Raw genomic sequence first — 27,056 nt, 5'->3', positions numbered from 1 at the left:
AATTGCAGGTAAATAATAGATAGATAGATACTCTTTATTGTTTCTTCCAAAAGATTATAATAATAAACGCATTATACATACAAAACAATTACGAGTAGAAGAAATAATCACAATGAGAAAACAATAATGGGCCTTATCGGCCGGTATAGTAATACCGGAGTTTAAAGGATTCAAGACTATAATATGACATAAATACGTTACAAAATGTTTTTTCCATCCTGAATACTATTCTTATACCAAATTTATGCCAATTAGTAACTCACAAGCAACTAGACCAACTTACTTTATATCTAAAAAAAAGAAAAATAAATGTATAAAAAATATGTTAATTTACAAGGTACAGAGGAATAACGCATAGGGGGTATCATGAGCGAAACAGTATACTCTGTTATGTCCATAGTACTGCTCTTGTCTATAGGCGACAATTACCATTTTCCATCAGGTGGGCCATCAGCTTCTTTGCCATTCTAAGTTGTATTTTAAATGCAACTACTGCCCAGTGGGTAACTAATATAGAACACCATCCAATGTTAAGTCCACGAAATGTACATATAGTCACGTTGTGCATTAAAATTTAAATAAATAAATATTAACCGGGACAATTTACGCCTTTCCTATAATCTACGTCTAATTGTTAACCACAATGCAAGCGTTGCCAAATTGAATATCTTCATTGCAATTTTGGGTAAACATTTTAGTTTTAAACACAAATTTGTAGTTGGGTAAAAGTAAAAGAGTCATATCGAATTAAAAACATAAAACTGACACCTGGATTAAAATCGAATCTCGGAACTCAAAACGAACAGCGTTATTTTATTATATTATTATATATTAAGAATATATTTTTAAAAATGTTTTAGCTTCCCACAAAAGAAAAATGGTATTTAATTAAAATTTAAGGTATATCCTTTTATTATATTAAATGATTAAATTTAACACTCCAACGCTAATTTAACAATACTGGAATTTTCATTCCAAATTCGGCATCAAATAAATTATCTCGAAACCAATCCGTCGTATCGTCAATCTCAAACGGATCATTTCTGATAAAACTTTCCCAAACAAAGTGAACAAGTATGGAGGCATGTGAAAAACCATACATCATCCGACCGCTTAACTTTCCATCCGCCTTCACAACCCCATAACTCATTCAGTGGCCTCTGATTCCCGTGACACTATCTCGAGATCGGACTGTCCTGAAACGACGACAAAATTTGTGAAGAACACCGAAATTTGCTCAGATCCGCCTCGCTGATATATCCTACCTTTTTCAATGTCCAATTCCAGTATTAAACATCTCTTTCTTTTCAATCGGAGCGCGCAAATGTTATCTGATATTTGGCGAAAACGGTTCCCGAATGAAAAATAGAATGAATTTACGAGGCCCCTTTTAATGTTTCTCGTTTTCCGTTATTTTCATTTTAATTTCACAGGACAAACATTTTGGCGGACTTGACAAATATTTAATTATAATAATCGGAATTTGTTTCTTTGAACGCCAACGGTTCATTAAGTTCAAATTTTTTTTCTCTCTTCTTTTTCTTAAGTCTACTGAATTTAACAATTTATTAATTAAATTAGAGACGCTAGACTTAATATAAATTAACATCAACCTAATGAATATTTAGATACAATGTATTTTTACAAAAAATACCGCATATTTTAAATTAAATTATTTGTAAAATAATATATTAAGTCTATAGTAAGTCTACCATCATCATCATATCAGTCTTTAACTGCCCACTGCTTAACATATCTAAGTCTCTTCCTTGGGAAAAAGCTTATGTGCTCTTTCTTCATTTTGCTAATAGTTGCCATGCTTGACAAGCGGATTAGGAACCACAGTTAGGCTTTGGAGATATTTTAAGAGAGACGCTAATGCCCATCCTTTGATCTCCCTTAGTGGCCTCTTACAATGTCCACGGGAAAGGAAGGTGTGGCCTATTCTATACCGAGACCACGCTGTAAGTCTACAATACTTATGCTTAAATAAAAATAAACGAATAACAAGAATCATCTTAATAAATACATTAACGAAACAATATTTAAATTTACAGGGAAAAAATAATACTGAAAGAAATAAAAATAAATACCCATTTTTTTTTATTTCTTATAGCAACATGATAATTAGTAGACTACTTAATACTGGACGCTCTATAAATAATTATTTCGAAGAAACAATTCTAATCTGTTAATCTCAATTATGAAATTATAAAAATTATAGAGATCTAAAATTTGTTATTGTCTAAAATATAAAATATATTTTATATAATTTAGTTTTCAATTTGACCTCTGTAATATTTAAAGGCTTTTTGACCTTAAAAAGAAATGAGGGTTATAAAAATAATAAAAACTATTTTGTGTTACATTCTAAAAATCATTCTGACGAAATACATGAACGAATAAAGTCCAATGCAACAAAGCTAGAAATAATTTATTCCCACGTATTATAAATAAATAAAAGAGTTCAAGGTAATACATATTCTATTATCATTGAAATAAAAACTATATAAAAGTTGTTTCTGATGTGAACAGAAATTTCTATACTACGATTTCTAGTGATTTGTGTTCAAAGTGTAACTAATGTAATATTGTTTTAATTCGTGAGTTGTTGTATTAAACTAAAAAACAATGTTTAGTCTGCTTTAGAACACTTTCTACATATGTATAAAAGATACAATTACACACATTAAGATACAAGTACAGATCTAAAAGTTACAACTGCATATAATTTTAATGTACCTAAACACATATTTTGCTTTAAATAAAAGTTACTTACACTCCAACTTAATTTCGTATCGGAAAACCGACATGATTTTTTTTTGTATAAAAATCAAAGTATTACTTGCATATGCTAAATTGCCACATACAATTAGGCATGGTCGAATTAATATATATAGGGTGGAAGGGGCAAGTTGGCCAAAATGAAAACAGCTGGTTCAGACAAATAATCTAGATCAGATGGCGGATTATTTTCCTATCGGAAATGCACCACATTCAATAAATTAACGATTCTTAATTTTGACACCGTGCAATGTATTTGAAATTTTATAATCCATACGACGCGTGATACCTACAAGGCGCGTTCAAAAGCGCATCTTCGTAGGTAGTTTTGGTACGCTTAAACCGTTGACTTTTCATACCTGATTCCGTGCGTCGCGATAGGATTTTAATACGTGTATTACATTGCTATTTTTTTTTATATTTCATAATATTATACTATAAAATATTACTATTTCTTTACAATATGGTATAATGTTATAGATTACATGATTTCATATGAAAAAATGGGAGAAAGAATTAAAATTTTTCGAAAAGAATTTCCACTGATTTTCAGTACAGAATAATGGTCTGAGTTCACTATTTTAGTTTTAACCAAACCTGTCCATTACACCCTGTATATAATAAAATTCCTATAAAAGTACCCATAACACTTCATGATAAATGTAGATTCCTAAACTTGCTGACAGGGGGAAAGGGATTGTTATTAATAGAGACTAAGAATCCCATTGCTAGCAATATACCCAACCAGGTCGACCTCCTCGCGGTTCCCCCTGGAAACTATCATGGTTAAATCCTGATGAATTCATCATGATGGGCTAACTGGCCTGTTTTCATTCTCATCTATCACCCTTCACTGGTGCTCCGCCAGCATATCCCGTTAGCGCAGGCGGGGTTACCATATCATTTACACCCATTAAAAAAAAACTTGCTGACAAATATTAAAAACAAACTAAATCGTACTCGGATCCTTTATCCATTTTGTTTTAAATGGCCTCCATACAAGTTTTCCTTATTAATTAGTTTTTCTTTCGTTTAATCATCTAGAGTCTGCAAAACAGTAAAAGCTTGATAGCTCGCCTTAAGAACCTGAAAGTAATGGCAAGAAAACAAGTTCAAAACAATAATCGGAAATACTTTTCCTTGTTACTAATTACTAACGTTACTTGCGTATTATCTGTTAAGATCAACACACAGTTACGCGGTTTTTTCTACGCGACTTCATTATTTCATTTAAAACAAAAATCTTCAATCATGACAAAATTAGGATTTAACTAACATACATAGTAATAACAGTAGTAAATACCAGACAACCATACTAATTTATAAAAAAAAAATTATAACAACTTAGAATGGCAAACAAGCTGACGGCCCACCTGATAAAAAGTGGTAACTGTCGCCTATAGACATGAGCAGTACCATGGACTTAACAGAGTATACTGTTTCGTCCATGATACTCCCCATGCGTTGCCATTCCCGAGGACTCAGGTGTTATTCCTGTGTACCCTGTAAATTCACGCCATATCCCACCCTTCAAACCGAAACACAGCCATGCAAACACAACTGCTTTACGGTAGAAACACAAGCAATCGACTTTTGTACAAAGTCTCCCTATGGTTAATTGCCTGGTTCTAAAGCTTTGTCATTTTAATATTTAATTAGAACTTTGTTTAATTCTGGTACCATTAGTATGTATGTGACCGCCAACACTCGAGGATTGACCACCACTATTACCACCAGAAATTCCTCAACCATGCAATAACTCGATGTCATTTACAGTTTGGGCGCCGAATAGTTAACACTAGGCTCCAATTAGCAATCTATTAATTTGGCTAAAAATGCCTCGATACATGTGAAACACGTATCGCAAAACGTGCGTGGACGGAGTGATAATAGGAGATCGTTGTACAATGGAGGGGTGAATCCGTAAAACTGACGAGAACAACACTCAAAAAATACAATAGTATTTGAAATCTTTTTTTTTTCAGAAATTAATAAAAATCGATTACCTATGTCCATTTAATATCCTATTAACATTATAAATGCAAAAATTTTCAAAAATGGATGGATAGATGTTTGTTGGTCTTTTACGCAAAAACTACTGAAGTACTACTGGTAGAGTATATCCTAACTTAGCATATAGTAACTTTATATACTGATTTACGTAGATAAAGACGTAGAATACAACTAGTAAAAAGATATTATATTACAAAATTAGCCTTATTTTAATAGCAATAAAAACTATTTTAAAACTGTAATTTTACTTACAGAAGTCATCGTTATAAACGACAGTTCATTCCCGAACGCTGTTTTAATTCCAAAGTTTTTATTCATATAACATACGATTATGTGGTAGGACTTTCTGTCTTTATATTGCAGGCTTAACCAGTCAAAGTGTAAAAGTAACAATTTAAGCTTATAGGCCTGGAATCAGAAGAGTATTAATGACTATGAATCCGTCCTGACTTCGTTCGATTTTATTTTAAAAACTTAATATATTAACGAGAAATATATTAAATAATTCTCGTTAATAATTTAGCTTTCTTAAATGCAAAAAAGTGGTTTTTAAATTTATTTGCAATAAACTAGTATCAACAAATAATAAATAAATCAGTATCAAAATCATCATACCAGCCATCTACTCTCCACTGCTGAACGTAGGCCTCTCCCAAAAGGGGAAGAGGGGTTGCTAGAAACTGCCATGCTTGGCAGGCATTTTGGCAACCGCACTTAGGATTTGGTGATGTTTTAAGAGGGATGCTGCTCCACATCCTCAACCATTAAGTTCCCGTAGTCGCCTCTTATAACACCAAAGGGAACGGAAGTTGTGGCATTTTCCATATCAATCCTACACGGCATCATCAATATGGCAAAAATTAATCCTACATAAAATCAATATATTATTATTATTATTTCAGTCATTAACTGTCCACTGCTGGACATAAGCGTTCCCTATAAAGGAAGTTTTGCCAGTAGGCCGCGCTTGGCAGGCGGGTTGGCGACCGCAGTTAGCTTTTAGATATGTTTTAAGAGGGACGCTGCTCATCCCTCGCCCTCCCTTAGTTGCTCTTACGACACTCACGGGAAAGTAAGGAGTGGCCCATTCTATGCCGGAGCACACACAGCGAACAAATATATACGTAAATCTCAATATTAGCAAAGCTTACCTTAGATTTGACTTGTTCCCCAAACCAATTAAACACAAATATCTCAGCAAACAACGGAATCGTGGTGGAAGTGAAGGCCCAGTTGATTTTCTTAAAATAAAATTCAATTGAGTTGTGAACTTGTATAAGTTTTTATATAAGAATCCTTTTGCATCAGATTAAGTATCTGAATCACGCTTCAAAAAGTTTTCTATCACGTTTTTAAAAAGTTTCCCTTCTCACAAAATCGGTCCACAAAGGCAGGCTGCACTTGAATTACTTACCAATTGTACAGTTTGTTTTTTCAGTAGGTATATTTACTTATTTATTTATTTCATCATCATCATCATATATAATAAATAGATTTTTTTTTACAACACAGGGGGCAATCGAGCATGCAGCTCACCTGATGGCAAGCGACTACCGCCGCCTATGGTCACCCACAACACCCACGGCACTGCAGGTGTGCTGGCGGCCTTTTAAAATAGATATTTAATATAGATAAATAGATATAAATAGATAGAGAAGGACACAGGCTAATTTTTATCTCAATTAATAAACATATTCTGGTTATGCGGACGAAGTTGCAAGTAAAGACTAGTTATAAAATAAAGAAAAGAAGGTTCTTCTTCTTCACGGTTGATAATCGGATTATTGGCAATTTCCATGCTATTGCCATGGCAGTAAACAATTAGGAAACTTCGGCGATTTCCACATACGATATAGGAAGTCGAAAAAAACATCGCTTCTTGCTAGTGAATTAAAATTGTATCTAAACCATGTCTGCATATGGGAGTTTTTTTAAGAAATTTTAAGGGAGATTTTAAAAACAATAGTAAAATAAAAGATAATAAGATCAATAGAGTCAAATTTAAGATTTCTTATTTGTGAAACATTCGTATAAATAAGTATAAATGACAAATAAAAATATTTTTTTAGAAAATTTGTCTGTCTATCTATCTGTATGTTTGTTCCGATATCACGTAAAATTGTTAAACCAAATTGGATGCAGTTTCCACAGCTGTGTTCCTTAAGGTCTAACTTAAACTCCAGTGTATGTATTATCTTGATACTTGATAGTGACTAATTCTTGAAAAGTGGTGTGTTTTATAGATTTTCCTACGTGTCAAATCCATTTATATATTTCTTTGGACATTCATGTTATCTTAACCTTACCCCCAGTAGGGAAATATTGGAAGGAGCAAGTGGAACTAGCCTTAATAATCCACTACTAGGTATGTAATAGATTTATTTTTTTGAGTTACGATTGTAAAAAACTGATGGTCCACCTAATAGAACGTAGTGACCATCCCTATAGATACGAATAGCGTAACCGACATTATAGAATATACAGTAACGCCCATAATATCATTCATGGTATTATGTTTCCGTACCATGTCATTTCACTACCATAATGAAATACAGTTATGCGAGCACAGCAGAGACACAAGTGGAACATAGGTACCCAAAAAGAATTTTATATGAACTTTCCGTCGAGTAGGCTCTTGAATTCTCGGCTAAAAACTAACATTATTATTAAATTCCCTTCAAAATTTATTTTAAAATCTATAATATTTTGTCACTTTCTTTATAATTAAGAATTTGAATCGACGCAAAGAGATTACGTTAAAAATAAAATTAATATAGACTTTTTATGTATAAAAAATCCTTACCTTGCTCATTAGTAGTAAAATAAGGCAAGTGCAGATTGTAACCATATAAAGTGGAATAGCGGCTAGCCACCGAAACATCTCACTCATTGTATTTAAATATCTGAAACATATTTTTTGCTACATATAAATACACTATAATAATATTGTTTCAAAAACTATAAAGATCACTGTAAAGAAGTAACTATCACTTTTTGGTTGTAACAACTATAATAAATGAACAAATTTTAAACTGAAATAAAGGAGCTAGCAACGAGCCCTGTGGTACGCCAGAAATAAGTTGATGTTATTCATAGCTATGGTTTTGTAAGAAATAATTATTTATATTAAATCATTATTTCTTCCTATTCTTAATAAGGGAAATATCAATACAAATTCCCATAAAATTCTCCGGAGGAAATCTTTTGAAGAAAAATACAATGTTCAAAAGCTTTGATAAAATCAGTAGAAATCATATCTATTGAAAGCTCGAACCCGTATAGGAAGTAATAAAATTAATTTAATAACAAGAACAGCAAAATATCGAAGGAGTTTCTTGTGAAACCGAACAGACAACATGATCATAAAAGGACAGTCATAATAATAGATGTTAATAAAATTAATTATTAAAAGCTTTTTTTTTTATACAACTTAGAAAGGCAAACAAGCTGACGGCCCGCCTGATGGAAAGTGGTAACCGTCGCCTATAGACATGAGCAGTACTATGGACGTAATGAAGTATACTGTTTTGTCCATGATACCCCCCATGCGTTGTCATTCCTGAGTACTCAGGTGTTATTCCTCTGTACCCTGTAAATTCACACCATATCCCATCTTTCAAACCGAAACACAGCCATGCAAACACAACTGCTTTACGGTAAAAACACGAATGGGACAGAGGTACCCAAGCAATCGACTTTTGTACAAAGTCTTTCTCCCTTCTGCTTCTTAAGTACACATAATTAAAGGTAAAAATAATAAATACGTTTATAAGTCAATCTAGTTATTCTTATATTAAAAATTCATTACTAACTTTATTAAGGTAAAACTACTATTTTCAATACGTACTCGTTTATTTTTACATGGGCTTCATAAAAATTTTTCAAGCTTCTATTCAATCGATCAGCGTATTGTTTCTTATCTTCTTCTAAACCTCTTTTTTCCACTTTCAATATTTTAATAATATTATCAGATGCCATACAATAAAATAACATCAGGAAAACAAACCACAAATCGACTACAAGTATTATAAAACCTATTTGAAACATAGAAATCATATGTAATATACATCCAATTTCAAAATATGGTGTTGATAATGGCATAAGAATCGAAGTCGTTTTAGATACGGGAGTTCTATTCCCTTTAATATAAGACCACAGAGCTGTGAACACATATGAAGAAAAAGGTATAACAATAACTAGAAAAAATATAAAAACAGCTCTTTGGCCTTTTTTAAGTACTTGTAAACTTCCATCTGTATTTTCAGATTCTGTTTTTAATATATCCAAAATAGATGTCTTCGATAATAGATATAATTTTCTAAAAGTGTATTTCTTGTTAGCAAATAAACAGGCTTTAAATATGCGTGCACTTATTAATATAAAAGTAAAACAAGCTTCAGCAATCAATTCCACGTCTGCAACTTTTTCCACTGCATCATATGTCCCGTATAATACATAAACGGTCAAGCATGCAGTCATAAAATGTTTTAGGCCGGATGTTTTCCACGTCCATTTTGGATCTAATATTTGTAAACCGAAAATTTGTTGGACTATCAAAATTACATGCATTGTTTTATCTACTTCATTTTTATCACCGACTGTTTTAATTTTATCAATAAATGTAAATTTTGAAAACGGTTTCATTTTGAAAACGACTGTTCTGATTGAAAAAAGGCAAAGGAATGATACTGTAGAATTAGTAGAAATAGTTTATTACCTAGTACGTACAATTGAAGAAAAAATGGTAATGCAAGAAAATAAATTTGTTTATTTAATTTTTATACTTCTGTGATATATTGTCCAATGAAATGAAGATAAGGTTCTGTACTATTAAAAGTAATTTTTAGTATCAAAACAGGTAATTTAGCTATCGAGATTGTAATAACTAGATAGTAAATAGGTCGTCAAGCAATCTATCAAAAACTTTACTTATTTATTTATTGTTGTAACTATACCAAAATACATTAATTAGGTACAACGTTAGAAATAATTTTGTTTAGTTCCAATTACGACACTTACCTCTGAACTAGACAATAGTTTGTGTCTTAGAGGCGAAAGCCAACAGATTGAAATTGTAAATCTCTACTGCTATTGGCGATTTTAAAACTGGGTTTTTTTTTTAAGTATCGTAGTAAATCAAAATATTAAGGTAAAGCAATATTTTACAACACAAAAATTCTAAAATGATCCGAAAACGTTTTTATGTAATCATATTTTTATGTTTATGACAAAGAGCCCATAGTTTATTTTCTTTTAAATTTTTTTTGTTCAACTAAGAATGGCAAACAAGCTGACGGCTCTCCTGATGGAAAAGGGTAACCGTCGTCTATGACACGAGCAATATCATCGACATACCATAGGACTGTGCCCTGTAAATTCACTACCGTAACCGAATTTGTTAACAAAAAAGAAAAATATTTTTCGTATTTATTATTCTAACTGTACCTAATTGGAAATGGCTTTAGAAATTATTCAATCAACTTAATTAATCTTTCGACGCCTTAGTTCTGTTAACGGGCTGTATGCCGTTTCATACCCATTACTTGTCTATGCAATTAGGCAATATTATTTTGCCAGTTAGTAATTTTCTTAAAAGACTCCATACAACTAAATTTCAGTTTTATAGTATAAGGAATAAGATATTTTTTGGTTGAAAAGTGTAGTTTTCCTTTAAATTAGAGCTAATAGTTCAGAACCATTGCTTTAATTGGTTTGAAAAATTCTAATTTATGCAACGGAAACTTTTGCATTAGTTATGAATTTACTGGTGTTCGAAACACCTGAATTAAGGTAATAGAATAAATATCATTTGATGCACAAATGCACTTTATCCTGGACTAAAAAGCAGTTTAGTAAAATTTAATTCTGAACTTGTAAGTTGATGGACGTTTTATCGGTACAATTTTCCTTTATGTCAGTGATATTTTAATTAACTATCAACTCGCCCCGGCTTCGTGCGGGTGGATAGGCGGGAAATTTTTATTTTTTTTAAATAAAATAGGTATTTTTATAAATTGCTTTAACACTTTTTTTTTAATTCTATCTATTACAAATATCAAAATATATCTTTCCTGCACATAATATTAATTTAGAAGAAACAAGGTAGAATTTTTTTTTTAAATGGGTGATAATGAAATGGTAACTCCGTCTGCCCTAATGGTATACGCTGGCGATGCACCAGTGAGAGATGATAGATGAGGAAGAAAGCAGGTCAGTTAGCCCATTATAAGGATTTCCAAGAGAAATAATCACGATGGTTCCCAGAGGGAACCACGTGGAGGTCGACCTGATTAGTAACATTGCTAGCAATGGGACTGTTAGAACCCATCGCTAACAATCCCTTTCCCCCAAGGTAGATACGTTGTACCTGCACCGTAAATTAATGCTAGAGATGACGCTATATGGCGACTATAGTTTCTACCGTGAGGCAGTTATGTTTGCATGGCTGTGTTTCGATTTGAAGGGTGGGATATGGCGTGAATTTACAGGATACAGAGGAATAATACCTGAGTCCTCAGGAATGGCAACGCATGGGGGTATCATGGGCGAAACAGTATACTCTGTTATGACCATGGTACTGCTCATGTCTATAGGCGATGGTTACCACTTTCCATCAGATGGGCCGTCAGCTTGTTTTCCATTCTAAGTTGTATAAAAAAAAATATTATGACTTCTCTAAAATTTACGTCAACAATTGCCTATGTCGAACTTAGTCGTGGCAAAACGAGGCAATTAATGTAAAATTCTATTAGCGAACATAAAGTCTCTCATCTGTACAAACCATACAACTTTTGAAACCAAAAATCCTCAAGATTCGTACCCCTCATACCCCACTGTTATTTTCACGAGCTACTAAGTTTATGGTGCAATGAAAGCTTTAATTTTAGGAGATCACCCCCTATAAACAGTTTCGCTTGTGCCTAGATAAAGGATTGCGTGCTTTTTACTTTTCATTACTTCCTCGTTTATAGTGTCATAAAGACATTAACTTCATCTATTACATATATAAAAACAAATACGAGTGTGTGTTTGAAAATAATCATTTAATTTATGTAATTTGTGTAAATTATTTAAGTAAGCGATTTTTGAATTTCAAACAGCTTGTCGACATAATCCTATTAATTTTTTTTATACCACTAAGGTGAAAAATGAAATTACAGCTCAGCTAATGGTACCGTAGCCTATGAACGTCTGCAATACTTGGGGCATTACGCGTTCGTTGCCAGCCCTGAAGAAACCACCAAACCAAACCAAAGATAAAAGAAAAGAAAGAAGAAAAAGTAATAAATAGTAATAAATGCGAAAGTTTTAATAAATGCGAAATTTTGTAATGATAGATGGAGGAATAGATAGATACTTTTATATATTATAAGGGGAGGTTATGTCTTAATTTAGCACATAAGATACCTTATATACCGAATGACGCGGGTGAAGCCGTGGAATACATCTAGTAATGAATCACTGAAATTTTACCAAAATTAGCCATTCAGCACTTAAAAGAAACAATAAAAAAATAAGCAACTGAGTAAATAAATCAACAATTAAGTTTTACGGTCATTAAATTATTCCAAGTCGTTAAAGGACATAAAAAAACTTTATTGAGTAAAAGTAAAGTTTTTACTTTAGCTCAATAAAATTAAATCAATAATGAATTAAGTTGTTTTTAAATGTTATGTTTAAATGTTTAATGCAATTTACGTATCATTTATTACTTGATTTAATGACTATCGAAAATTATTTTATTATTAACATTACCAATAACATAAGCTTCTCTTATTCAAATACTGAATTACATAAATAAAATAATTAATAATTAAAAAATGTTTAAGCAATGTCAGCATTTTCCACTAAGTGTTAAATGTAACGAAACATAATCGTATAGGTCAGGGGATGTTTACAACCGCTATATATTTAATCAGGCTTTTGATTAAAAGGAAACATTGCCTTTTTATTACGGCTATAAGCTATTAAACTTAGACCGGTCACGTATAGTACTTGCTCGCTGACATATGGGCAGTTAAACAGATAACTTTCTTCATTATTAATATACACTTGTCAAGTGTTTTCTATTATTACGATTTTTTAATAATATAAGTGTAATTAAAAGTGAATTCTTCACCGTAGAAACAATTATGAATATAAAAACACACCAATCATGACATCATCGATGATTATTCACCGATCAAATAATATACACCGATTGTACCAAATTCAGCGATCATAATAATATACACCAATTGTGACAAAACAAACTAATCATTTATTTACTTTATTTATTTATGTCATGTTATATTATGAGCAAGGGTGGACTTATTACTTATCATTATCTCTGACAGAGATCTCTTCCAGTCAACCCAATACAGTGAGAAAGCATATCGTTAGCAGGCAGCTAAAGTGCTAAAACTATTAATACATAAACGAATATACAGTTAAATAAATTATTAAAATATATAATAAAATATTACATAAATACATACACTATAAATAAATATAATACCTACCTACCTATATAATAAATGTTTAAATAAATTAATATACTACTTATATTAGAAATTTAGTTTAATGATTTTAAGTTCAATTAGAAAAATAAAAAATATATAAGTAATAATACTAAAAAAGACAGAAAAAATAAACATTATAAAACGCCGTAAGTTGCTATACATGGAACATATAATGCGGAACAGAAAATACAGTCTTCTGTAGCTTAAGGTTCTACAGGGAAAAATTCAAGGTTGCCGAATACCGGAAACGCACCAAACGTCTTGGTCCTGGTTAAAAAATCATATAAGTAATTGTCCCCACGGGATATCTTTGAATTGGCAAAGGTAATATTCCTACAAAAAATACTTTTAAGTCTTAAACCTTTTTCTTTTTAAAATACCTTTATGAGAAACTAATGATGCGATCCGGCTTCGCACGGGTAGATAGAATTTTCTAAGTAAAACAATTTTAAAATCTTTGAGTTTTATAATATATATATATATATATATTATAATATATATATATATATATATATATATATATATATATATATATATATATATATTACCTTATAGTGGCTTAACGGCTTGACCAATCACTATGAAATTTAATATACGTACAATATGGGATGAAGAAGGGCATACTCTTTAAACACATACCAGTTACTCAGACAAAATCGCGGGTAAAAGCTGGTATATAGATAATTACAAACCAATTAAAAAAAGGTTATAATTTTGAAGATCAAGCAGTAGGTAAGTAGCAGCCAATTTATTTTCATTCTGAAGTTATATCAATAAAAAATATCAGATAGCTACATACATTGAAACGTATAAAATGAAATTCATTATTGAAAAAGGACAAAAAAGCTGATTTCCACTCTCCGGTTTTGATATGAGGAAATTTCTTTATGACTTCACATCCTTTCCTGATAAATGTAATTTCCGGAGCTACATTGACTGCTCCAATAATAATAATAACAAAAACATTGATCGGGTATCGTTTAATTATAGATTGAACAATAAGTGCATATAGGTACATATAGATGTCGCTTTATTAATAATATATACATTTTTTATTATCGATTGAATGATAAGTACATATAGATATATATAGATGTCGATTTATTAAAAAATATATACATTTTTGATTATCGATTGAATGATAAGTACATATAGCTACATATAGATGTCGCTTTATTAATAATATATACATTTTTTATTATCGATTGAATGATAAGTACATATAGCTACATATAGATGTCGCTTTATTAATAATATATACATTTTTGATTATCGATTGAATGATAATTACATATAGATACATATAGATGTCACTTTATTAATAATATAAACATTTTTGATTATCGATTGAATGATAATTACATATAGATACATATAGATGTCGCTTCATGAATAAAATTTCATTTTTGAAAAATAAGAATGACTACCTCTACCTTGCGAGTTTTTCCGTAAAAATTAATTATTAAAATATCATCATCATCATCATTAAATCAGCCATTATCTGTCCACTGCTGTACAAAGGCCTCCCCCTATTGAGGAATTTTGCCAGTAGTTTCCATGCTTGGCAATTGAGTTGGCAAGTTAGGCTTTGGTGATGTTTTAAGAGGAACGCTACAGCCCATCAGTCGTCCTTTAAATTCCCTTAATTGGCCTTTTACGACACCCACGGTAAAAGAAGGGGTAGCCCGTTCTATGCTGGGACCACAGGACATATTAATATTATAATATATTCTATTTTAATATACCGTACATTATCAACATACTGGACTCGATTAATCTATGTAGCAGTATCAAATTTCATTCAAGTCCATCCAGGCGTTTAAGTTTTTTTTTTTTTTATGCAACCTACAATGTCAAACAAACCAACGACCCACATGATGGAAAGTGGTATATATGAACAGTACCATAAACGTAACAGAGTATACTGTGTCGCCCATAATACCCTTGAACCCTTCATGTCTTCATACAATGCATAATGGGCACTAAGGTAGTAAGGTATTATGCCTCTGTACCCTGTAATTTCATTTCCATATCCCACCCTTCTAACCAAAACACAACCATGCAAACATAACTGCTTCATGGTTGAAATACGACGGGAGTCCGCTCCCTACGGCGTACGCCCGAGAAACCCACCCACCACCACCGTGTGTGTCGACGATACGGATAGAGGTACCCAAGCAGACGACTTTTATACAAAATCTCTCTCTTGTATGTTTAACTGGCAAATGTTTAATGCAATATAATATTTATATTTATAATTAGTATCCAATTATCTTTACAAATTAAAAAATTTAGTAGCGTTTTTTTTTCGCTTACTCCTTCAATTTTTATTAAAAATGTTTATTAAACAGACAAAAAAAAAACAAATAAAAAATTAAACAAATGTTACAGCATTTTTATTTATTAATTGTTTATTTTTTTTTGCGATAAATGTTAACTAATATATAAAAGTGTTTAAAAAAAAATTAACATGAATTACAGGTGCTACCGTGAAATACTTCTTTACCGTATCCATTGATTGCATGAAAACATAGGTATGTACCAGACATACATACATACATACATATTATTGTGTGCCAATAATAACAAAGTAGCTAGACTCGTATAGTACAAAACAATGATACATGACATCTGTAAACACCTAATACCTCTGCATTGAGAGGCGTCATGTATTATTATTTTATCTGTGGTCATGATCTCATACAATTCTCGACATGTGTGTTCAAGGAAATTCTTAAGGCAGGTACACACTATAATTCTCATTTCGATTCGCTCTTGGTCCATTCTCGGTCTGGTAAATTATTATTTCGTAATAAACATACATACATACATACGAGTACATATCTGTCACGCCTGTATCCCATTAGGGTAGGCAGAAACAATGGAACGCCAAATGCTTAATATGCGTAATCGAACCGTAATAAACGATATGTATAATTAACTTTTTTAGGCCTTTTGACTGTAATTAAATGGATATAACTTTTTCTTAATTCAGCCTTCGATCGAACTGATTATAGTTACTCTTCTCCATCCAAACATTACCTAAAAGAGATCGTTCCTAATGACAAAATCGCCTATTTTTTTACAGTATAATCTTTTGTTGTAATTGTTAGTATTTATAATAAGTTTACTAATTAAATCTTTTGGAGAAAACAATAAAGATTATCTATCTGTAACATGATTAAATTTTAGCTATTTCTCAAACTAAATGGCTAGGCCATTGACACTTCAACTTTCTGATCCTTCGCAATATGACAATATGAAGTCACTAGTTTATTTCCATCTCACTAAGCGCTCCTTATCCTTATAAATCCTTCAAAAAACTTTTTTAATATAGACACAAAATAAGGTGCAAAAAGTGTTGAAAAGGGAAAAAAAGAAACTGTCTGTAACAAGGCCGATGGAGAAAATTAACTTGGCTTTTACGAAATACCTAGGCTTTGGGAATTTGTCGGGTAAACCGGGAGAGACCGTAATGAGGGGCTTGGAGTTAAGAAGTAAGCGCAATGGGATGAGCCATTAGAATATCATTTGGGAAATTGAAATTGATTCACCTTCGAAACATTGTTTTCTGCGGTATTCTTTTTCATCCAACCGTAATAATTCAGTGCCCGGTAGTCCCGGCATAGAATAGACCACTCCTTCTTTTCCCCTGGGTGTCGTAAAAGACGACTAAAGCAATTTAATAGTTAAGGGAGGGGCAGCAGCGTCCCTCTTAAAATACCATTAAGTTTAACTGTAGTTACCTGTATAAACCTACGGACAACGCGATTTCAGAGATATTTTCTCCCACAAACGCTCAGGTTATGGAATGAGCTTCCTGTCGAAGTTTTTCCAAGAGAGCACAGCATAAGGTTCTTCAAAAGGGAGATAAGAGGTTTCTTCAGAGTCGGCAACGCGTACGTATTACCCCTGGTATTGCAGGTTATGATAATCGCTTACCATCAAGTGGATCATATGTTTGTTTGGTACCTCAGTAACATAAAAAAAAATCTTCTTATAGAGGGAATACCTACGTTCAGCATTGGACAGTAAATAGCTGATATGGTATTGGTAGGGTATGATAACAATCTGGAATGGCCTTTCCCGTAAAGTGTTTGCTTCATGCTTGTTTCCCACAAACATAGTTTGAAATAGCACCTAATGAACCAGCATAGTGCAGCCTACCGTTGAGAATGGAACATTCTCTTTTCATTTAGTCATATTTATGAACTTGTCGTCACTATGTTCTCTCAGAATGATGTGGTCACATGGCGTGCTGTAATATAAAGATCCTAATTCTGTTATAAAATAAAATTTCTTTACATTAAAGAGTTATATGAAATGTTATGTTTGTCATGTATGGTATGTACAAGCCCTAGAGGTTTAAGTGGTACTAAAAATCCATTTTTTTTAATGTATTTATATATGATAATTAAATAAAAAAAAATATTGGTAGCAGCTAAATTACCTTCAAGTTATGTAGACGTGCAAATTTTAGTAATTTATTAAATTCATTGTTACTTAAAAGATTTATATCGGTTTTACGTATTGTTTACAAGATTATAAAGAAATAATAGTCATATTTATCTTAAATCTAGTTATGTTCATCATGTGTGTGTGTGTGTGTGTGTGCGCTTGCGTGCGTGCGTGCGTGCATGTGTGCGTGCGTGCGTGAGTGCGTGCGTGTGTGCGTGCGTGTGTGTGTGTTGTTAGATAGATAGATAGATAGATAGATAGATCGTTTATTTGTTTGTTACTAATCACACACAACATATACATAAGAATAGATAATACATAAACAACATTAGATTTATAAAATTGTGTTATTATGTGTGATCTGCAACAATACAAAAAGGTCGAAGCTCAGCGTGTAACATTGTTCATGATTTTCAGCTTTAACCCATTTGAGGGTACGTGAAAATAATAATTAAAATAAATATAAAATAAAAAGAGCAATATTTTTGGTGATTGTCTGTGTAGTGTGTGTATAACTCTTGTTGTCTAACTCATATTCTATATAACACATAGGATGATGTGCATTCGTAGATATCATATACACCTAGCAGATAATGTCAAACAAGTCAGTGCGAGGATTAGATTTGTTCCATAAGTGCAACGTAGCAGTGTTTTTCTTAAGAAAGAAGGGAACTTTTTACAAACATCGCATGCATATATTCCGCTGTCCTAGTCGTATTTCTGCTAAGCAGCTGTACCTGCACATCTGCGTTTCGGTTAAAAGGATTAGATGTAGCAGTTAAATTAGCACTTTAGCCCTCAGAAGTAGCGACGGATACGGGGTAACTCTGACATGTGCTGTGGTACATATTTATATTAAATTGTTATTCCATGTTTTTTATGCTATTTACTCATATCTATAGACAATGGTAAGTATACCATAAGCTTGATTAATATTTTAAATAAAAGGTTCTTCAAAAAAGTGTATTAATATTTCTCCAGGGTTGGCAACGCGCACGTGACATCCGTAGTGTTTTAAGCATTTACAGGTCATAGTTAGTAGTCTGAAGGATAAACAAGCTGTAGTGGCAATGAGCTAGTCACATAACTTAAAGAACCGACAACCGATAGAGAAGAAAGGTTCTTGAGGGGTAACACCGCACGGACCCTTCCCCCCACTAGATGGAATAACGACTTCAAATGCATTGAAGAAAGTCAATGATTTGAGGAAGGATGCAAGTAGCTCAGGACCATTCCTTATGGCAGTCTATGGGGAAGCCTATGTTCAGCGATGGACAGATAATGGCTGATATAATGATAAAATACAGTGAAATACCATTAAACAGGTTATATCCTTGTTTGCCACCTTCGTAGTATATAAAAAAAATTGTGTAGAAAACAAGAAAGACATTTGTCATAATAAGAAGAAAAAAAAACATTTTTGTTTAAAAATATTTGTAAAAACCAGCTTTTATGACTGCGGCCATTTTAAATGATGTCATTTATATTTGCGTTACCTACTCATCAAGCACTTTCATTTGATGTCAGTTAATGAAATTGTAAAAAAAAATACAACATCCGCCATCTTGTGGCAAGGGTTATTTTAAAAGTATTACAAAATTTAATATTTCGTATTATGCATATTGTACCAGAATCAAATGTCGAAAAATTTCAGCTCAGTCGGAGGTCAGATTGCTAATTTGAGTTAAACAAACTAACACACTTTAGCTCCTATACCCAATCCTTTACAGTAAAAAGCTATATTAGTAGTTAATGTACAAAATCTAATAAATAACTAAATAAGGATCTACATTTCTAGTTAAAGTTTTTAATAAAGTACTTATTACCACATCCAAAGAATTTTTTAATTAATTTAAAAACACCAGGTATCTCTGGTCGTGGCTTATGACGATGCTGGAAATTCATTACTTTCTCATTAAAGAGTAACGATGCAGTATTATGAAATATACTTTTATACACTCTCTGAATATATAACGCCCTATAAATTACTTGAGGTGGTTTTGTGAAGGAAGAAGAATGTTACGTTAAAAATTCTATTCATGTTTATTAATTTAGAAACAAAATAAACCACAGGAAGTAAGTTGAAATCAATAGCATATTTTTATATTTAAATTTCTTATATATTAATTAATTTAACATCTTTTCAACTAATATTTAGGTTGAAGATCGTAAATAAAGATTAAATTTCTCTCTTTACTGCTACACGCTATAATATCGAATGTTATGCAGAGCAGTTATTGGAGTGCAAATTTAATGCTGTTTTATATAATATTTATTTTATTAATGTATTAATTTGTAATCTGTTGCCTTGCTGCAAATAAATAAATAAATAAACCGCATGTTATTTCAAGTACAATATTTGTCTTTTTTTACTTCTACTTTTTTGAAAAAAAAAATTTTTCCTGGTAGAGCATCATCTCTTTTTTCACTCCTACAATATCTTACCAGAGAGAGACTTTCTAAAAAAGTCGATTGCTTGGGTACCTCTGTCCCATTCGTGTATCAACCGTAAAGCAGTTGTGTTTGCATGGCTGTGTTTCGGTTTGAAGGGTGGAATATGGCATGAATTTACTGGGTACGGAGGAGTAACACCTGAGTCCTCAGGTATGGCAACGCATGAGGGGTATCATGTGCGAAACAGTATACTCTGTTATGTCCGTGGTACTGCTCATGTCTATATGCGACGGTTACCACTTTCCATCAGGTGGGTCATCAGCTTGTTTGCCATTCTAAGTAGTATAAAAAAAGTCTTAAGAAGCGACTAGAAAAACTAAAAACGAAATTATATACCAAACCGCATGGCTGACGTTGTACCACTAGGCATTTTCGTCGTGTCCTCTTTATTATGAGAGACCTGTAGTCATGAGTCATCAATGATTTTTTACGATCATGATTTTTTATATTGCTTTTTTTATACAACGTTCATGCGCAGGTTTGGTTTATGAAAATGGACTACATACATAATTCAGCCAAGCAGGTATTACACATACGTGGTGTATCTATTTTTTATTACCGCTACGCCCGGTTCCCATTAATTATAATACGTCGCGTCGATATAAAGCCATAAACGTCCAGTAAACATGTATTTATTTATCTTTTTTAGAATATTTATTATCAAAGACCAAATTTTTTATGGCGTGCACACTATCTCTACTATCTCGTTTATAAAATGTACCATCATCATATTTGCCATAAATTATCCATTGCTGAACATAAGCCTGTCCCATATGGGGGAGCTTTGCCAATAGGTATCACGCTTCGCAGACAAGTTTTTTTTTTTTAATGGATAAAAAGGGAATAGTAACCCCGCACGCGCTACCGAAATACGCTAACGGGGTACCAGTGAGGGATGATAGGTGATCACGAAGCAGGTCAGTTGGCCCATCTTGATGAATTCATAAAAAAATTATCACCATAGTTTCCAGGGGGAACCGCGTGGAGGTCGACCTGTTAAGATATAATGCTAGTAATAGGTCTGTTAGATCTCATTATCAACAATCCCTGTCCCCCATAGCAGACAGGTTGGCAACCGCAGTTAGACTGATGATATTTTAAGACGGCCGCTGCTGTCCATTCCTCTAGCATTAAGTTCCCTTAGTCACCTCTTACGACACCCGCGGGAAACATATTTTAACTATTTCACATTTATTAAAATGTTAGCGTATAATACTAGCCATCATAATGCGAACATATTTTTATAGTAAGAAGATAAGTGGCTGTTTTATTAAAAAAAAAAAACAGAATGTATTTGGTTCACATAATGTACGGATTAACCTAAATCTATCATTATATTTGGCTGTGTATCTGCTATTTAAATTTACAATATACAAAAGCTTAAAAAAATATAATTAAAAGAAAGTTGAAAAAGATAATAATTCTAATATTTTATTTATAAAGAATTCTTATCATTTATATTCCTGTTTCTATTTTAACCTTTTTAATACGTTAATGTTCTTTGACTTCAAAATTTTTGAAAAAAAAAAAGAATAAAAAATAACTGAATAATAAATACTTACGCTCACATGAAATAAAAAATGTGCTCTCAACTATTGACCTTTGTATATTTGGCCAGATAACTCTGTCCTCAGTAAACGTTTGCTATTCTTTTGCAAAATCATCGATGTTATTATGCCAGCATTAATTAAAAAAATTGCTTATTTATTTTCAACAGTTTTTTTTACAACTTAGCACGGCAAACGAGCTGACAGTTCACCTGATGGAAAGTTGTAACCGTCGCCTATAGATATGAGCAGTACCATGGACATAACAGAGTATACTGTTTCGCCCATGATACCTTCCATGCGTTGCCATTCCTGAGGACTCAGGTGTTATTCCTCTGTACCCTGTAAATTCACGCCATATCCCACCCTTCAAACCGAAACACAGCCATGCAAACACAACTGCTTCACGGTTGAAATACGAATAGGACAAAGGTACCCAAGCAATTGACTTTTCAAAATAAGTAGGTTGTCAATTCTTTTTATTTATATTTGTTACCTAATAACTCCGTCAGTTATAAACTATTTGGAAAATTCTTATCTGAAAGTATATACTTATAGATTAGTGTCATATAAATTTAACCAAAATCGGCTTAAAAATTAATTTTTTAAAACTTTATTACTGGTTTTGCCACAAATGATATGAAATACATGTTAAATTGTTATTAAATTTAATTATGTTATATATCTATCTATCTATCTATGTTCATGACACAAAAAGTTTAAAATTATAATATAATAATAATAATAACCACTTTATTGTAGCTAAAAATCGGGTACACAATTTATTATACAGTGATTACTACACTAGGCTCGCAGGCCTGTATCGTAGTAGTCAGTGAGTGGCTTATTAAGTTAGTTCATATTTATTGCTATTTACAGTCCGGTTCTTGTACAATTTTATCATTTAGATACTCGAAAATTAAAATACATTTGAAATAAAATTATTATGAAATTATTCTTCAAGATATAATATATATTCACAAACATAATCTTAAAGCATTCGCTTTATTATTAAAATATAAATTAAATAAGTTGACCATTAAAATATAATTAAAGCTGTCGCTATAATGAAATAACTTTTTAATTGCGCATTCACGGACACATCCATGTTGGTGGAATAAATATGAAAGCCAGCTGTTGCAGTTCTAATATAGTGCCTTTCCGATGCAACTTTTATATTAACTAGCTTGAAATAATGTATTCAATTTTATATTACTGATTACATTTAAAAAGTGTTCGTTCATTACATATTATTAAGAGAATTTAAAAATAAAAAAAAACATGTGAATAAATTTTGTTTTACAAAAAGAAACCGACTTCTGTTATAGTAAATCCAGTTGTTTTGGTATAAAAATTACTTAATTAATTAATTATAATAATAAAATTTCTATGGAACTAATCTGTAAGTATATTCTGTTAGAAAAAAAACATTCCACATCGGTTTAGAACTGATGGAGTTATGAGGTAACAAACATAAAAATAAACAAAACAATCGAATTGTTTTTTTAACAACCTCCTTTTTTTAAGTATGTTGAAAATGAAAGTCGGAGTAAAACTTATTGATAAAAAGCAAAAATATTGTTCGAAATCTATTTTAAATTTGACGAATATGTCGCATATCATGCGCAAACAAAAAATAAATTACTATTTAAAATGTTTGCCCAACTAATAGTTACATTATTTATCTAGCGAAGCAAAATGCTTATCTTTTTAAAAAAATATTAGATAATTTCTTTAGGTAGATAGGCTCAAACCACGGACAAAGCCATGGGATAAAGTTAGTATAATATAATTTGGTACATTAAGAGATAAACATTTTCGTAAGGTCAGGGCATGTTATAAAATTCAGAGACGGAACGAGACACCTGGGAGCACAGTTCGCAGCTCCCAATTAATTAGTATTTACTTTAACCTACGCCGGTTCCAACGGGCAGAGGTCTCGATGTAGGTACAAGGAATGAGGTGTGGTTCAACTGTAAGAGATTGTTACAATAGTTAGGCTGTGTTGCTAACACGCCTGCAAGCGTGGCAAGTACTGGCATAACTCTCCTTTTGGGGAAGGCTTATGTTCAGCAGTGGAGAGTTATCGGCTGATATAAATAAATGAATAAAGATCTACATATACGAAAGTAAAAATATATTTATTAGAACTGTATTACATCAACTTATATGTAGACATTAAAATGTCATAAAAACCAGCTGGCCAAAGTTATTGAATACAATAAGTGCCAATTTAGATTAAAAAGATCTCCACTAGCTAGCATTTAAAAAATTAATTTGTTTGAGATGACATCTCTCTGGATATGCCTCTCCTAACGCCCACAATTAGTAATACAACAGATCTGATTATGGCTAAAAAGGGCTGATTGCAGATAGAAAATAATAATAATAAAAATAAAATATTTATTACATCAATACTAACAAATAATATATATCTATCATAATTCTTTAGGTTATTTACATGAGGTGAGCACTGTAAAATTTTGTATATTTCATCTATTGGTGAAAATTTTATAAGTGGTTTTATTGTTGTCACCTTGTAGTTGTTCCTTCTTTATTATTTAAATAAATATTGGTTTTCCTATTACAAATAAATAAATATTTACAAAGAGAAATTATTATATCTCACTTAAAATTAGTCTTTTTGTCACTAAATAAGTATTCTGCAAGAGAAAATACAAATAACTAGCGATAAATTTTAATGGAACAAAACTTTAGCGTGCTGAATGCAAGAAAATGCTCCATTTGGTGTACGACACTATACTGACCAGAGAGGAAACTTTTAAACTTTGAGGAGAGTTTGCAATTTCTTTTATGGCACTTAATTTAATGGATAAAGCAATATCGCCCATACTTACACCCATTCTTTTGTACATTATCGCCGATGTTATCTTATATAGGGCTTTAACATCCTTAGAAATATTCAACAATCGAAATTGAACATTGTTATAAAAAAAGAAACATAAGTTTAAAAACGACAAAGGAATTGACACAATTTTCTCAATCATGACGCGTTTAGCAGTTAAATTTATATAGGAGGATTAAAATTTATTGTAATTTTTTTAATTTTTGTTTTACAAAATGTCTATACTAATATATTAAATGGACTGTTATTATCTATCAGTAATTTATTTTTATAAATATAGGTACAGTTACAAAATTTATTAGGCTTTATATAAGTCGAACGCTATGTTTTGCTATCATTGGGCGTACAAATATTATTAGAAAGAAAGAAATAAAATTAAAATAAATTAATTCTTTTTACATTTATTATGTTTATAAATATGGTGGATTTATTTATTTTTTGTTTTAATTTTATTAGATTTCAATAAAAATGCCGTCGGTTAACGTGATATACTATATATTTTTTATTAAAATTAATTTATTCTCAATTTTCTTTTTTATAAACTATTCAATCCAATATTAAATTTTAAGTTCAACTGTGAAGTATTCAGTATGGTATTTAGTGGAGAGTTGAAAAGATATCTCAAAAAGAAATTTGAAAAAATATCTGTAAACCTGAAATCGTTAGCTTAATTACGCACGAAGAAATACAAACGAAATGAAAATCTCTTTTTGGGCGTCACCAAAATTAAACTCTTAATTTGTAATCACAAACCGCTTATACTGTGACTCCACCAATACATTTTGTATGTTACAGGTGCGAATTTAATAAAGGCTTATATAAGTACCTACGTATTAATTATTGCAAGTGATTATACATAATATAGTACCATCAATTACATACATTATTGTGCATAATTTTAAGCTCTCCCTACATTATCCATATTAATATTATAAAGAGGTGAATTTGTATATTTGTATGTTCGGAATAATCTCCGGTACTACTGATTCTATTTTTGAAAATTTATTTACTGTTAGAAAATATATATATATATATATATATATATATATATATATATATATATATATATATATATATATATATATATATATATATATATATATATATATATATATATATATATATATATATATATACTCTAACAATAAATGTAATTGAAGTCGACAAAAATTCTATATTATGCGTGCGCTGCCCGAATGGTTTAAAATTTATAGAAAAATATGAATTACTTTTAACTTTATAGAAAAATCGGCGATACCATATGTCTACATCTATTATTTTAGCCAAAAAACAATGGTTTTTATATTACAAGTAAAATAAATTTTATAAGATGAAGTTTAGATATTGGATAGGTATATACTTTACAATATTTTATGAAAAAAATAACTAAATCAAAATGGAAATTTCATATAAACAAAGTTAATTTTTTACAGCATATCAATTGATGTAGATAGTCAGTAGTTTTTTTTTATACAACTTAGAATGGCAAACAAGCTGACAGCCCACCTGATGGAAAATGGTAACCGTCACCTATAAACATAAGCAGTACCATGGACATAACAGAGTATACTGTTTCGCCCATGATGCCCCCCATGCGTTGCCATTCCTGAGGACTCGGGTGTTATTCCTCTGTACCCTGTAAATTCACGCCATATAACACAGCCATGCAACCACAACAAAAAATGGAATATAATAATAATAATAATAATAACCTTAGAAAATATTCAATGCAGTATTTTAACACACGCCAAAATACCAGCCTTACTACGAGTTAAATGTGTTTAACAAACAGGTGAAAAGTTACACAGACAAATATTGCACCCGTGCGAAGCAGGGGCGGCTCGCTAAGGTGATTATAATCTTATACAATTTTGGCTTACAACACAAGATACGGCTGCCTACGACAGCGTTAATATGTTTTTCTAATCTTCTTTGTTTATAATTACCAAAGTTAATTAATAACGTGACTTAATTATCTGAGATAATTTTCTATTAATAATATATATATATATCCCAAAGAGGGTCGACGTCAGGCATCTTTCTTTTTGTAATATGGATAAAAACATATACGCCGACCCCAAATAATAATTGGAATAAAGGTAGTAAGATGATATATATATATATATATATATATAATTTGACTGAATTTAAATCGTATAAACACAACGTGTAATCATCATATTTTCCGTGTGGTTCCGGCATAGAATAGGCCATCCCTTCCATTCCCATGGGTGTCGTAAGAGGCGACAAAGGGAAGGCGAGAGATATGCAGCAGCGTCTCTCTTAAAACATCTCCAAAACCTAACTGCGGTTGCCCAGCCAAGCGTGGCAACTACTGGCGAAACTCCCCTTATGGAGAAAGCTTATGTTCAGCAGTGGACAGTTAATGTCTGAAACAACAAACACAACGTGTAATAATAGATAACATAAATA

At 31.5% G+C, this 27,056-nt stretch overlaps 1 protein-coding gene across 1 annotated transcript; it reads right to left on the bottom strand.

The window, feature by feature from the left end:
• Positions 1-2,347: 2,347 nt before the first annotated feature.
• LOC113515903 (uncharacterized) lies at positions 2,348-9,453 on the bottom strand. The gene is made up of 5 exons (XM_052903264.1): positions 8,645-9,453; positions 7,601-7,700; positions 5,949-6,038; positions 5,050-5,205; positions 2,348-3,870 (listed from the first exon to the last, which is right to left on the bottom strand). The coding sequence occupies exons 1-5, from the start codon at positions 9,439-9,441 to the stop codon at positions 3,817-3,819; spliced, it is 1,197 nt and encodes a 398-aa protein (XP_052759224.1). The 5' UTR covers positions 9,442-9,453; the 3' UTR covers positions 2,348-3,816.
• Between the last annotated feature and the right edge of the window lie 17,603 nt (positions 9,454-27,056).

Source organism: Galleria mellonella, unplaced genomic scaffold (assembly GCF_026898425.1).
Source record: "Galleria mellonella isolate WM207_F2 unplaced genomic scaffold, CSIRO_AGI_GalMel_v1 utg1386, whole genome shotgun sequence".
Classification (NCBI taxonomy): Eukaryota; Metazoa; Arthropoda; class Insecta; order Lepidoptera; family Pyralidae; genus Galleria; species Galleria mellonella.
Note: the sequence above shows the minus strand (reverse complement) of the source record. Positions and strands in the feature narration are given on the sequence as shown.

Bases quoted from the DNA above. Each gene is read 5' to 3' on its own strand.
- LOC113515903 (XM_052903264.1), bottom strand. From the start codon at position 9,441: ATGAAACCGTTTTCAAAATTTACATTTATTGATAAAATTAAAACAGTC. The intron at 5,206-5,948 runs GTAAGCTTTGCT...TTCTGATTCCAG, and splicing joins GGGAACAAGTCAAATCTAAG to GCCTATAAGCTTAAATTGTT. The intron at 3,871-5,049 runs GTAAGTAAAATT...CATTACTTTCAG, and splicing joins CGTTTATAACGATGACTTCT to GTTCTTAAGGCGAGCTATCA.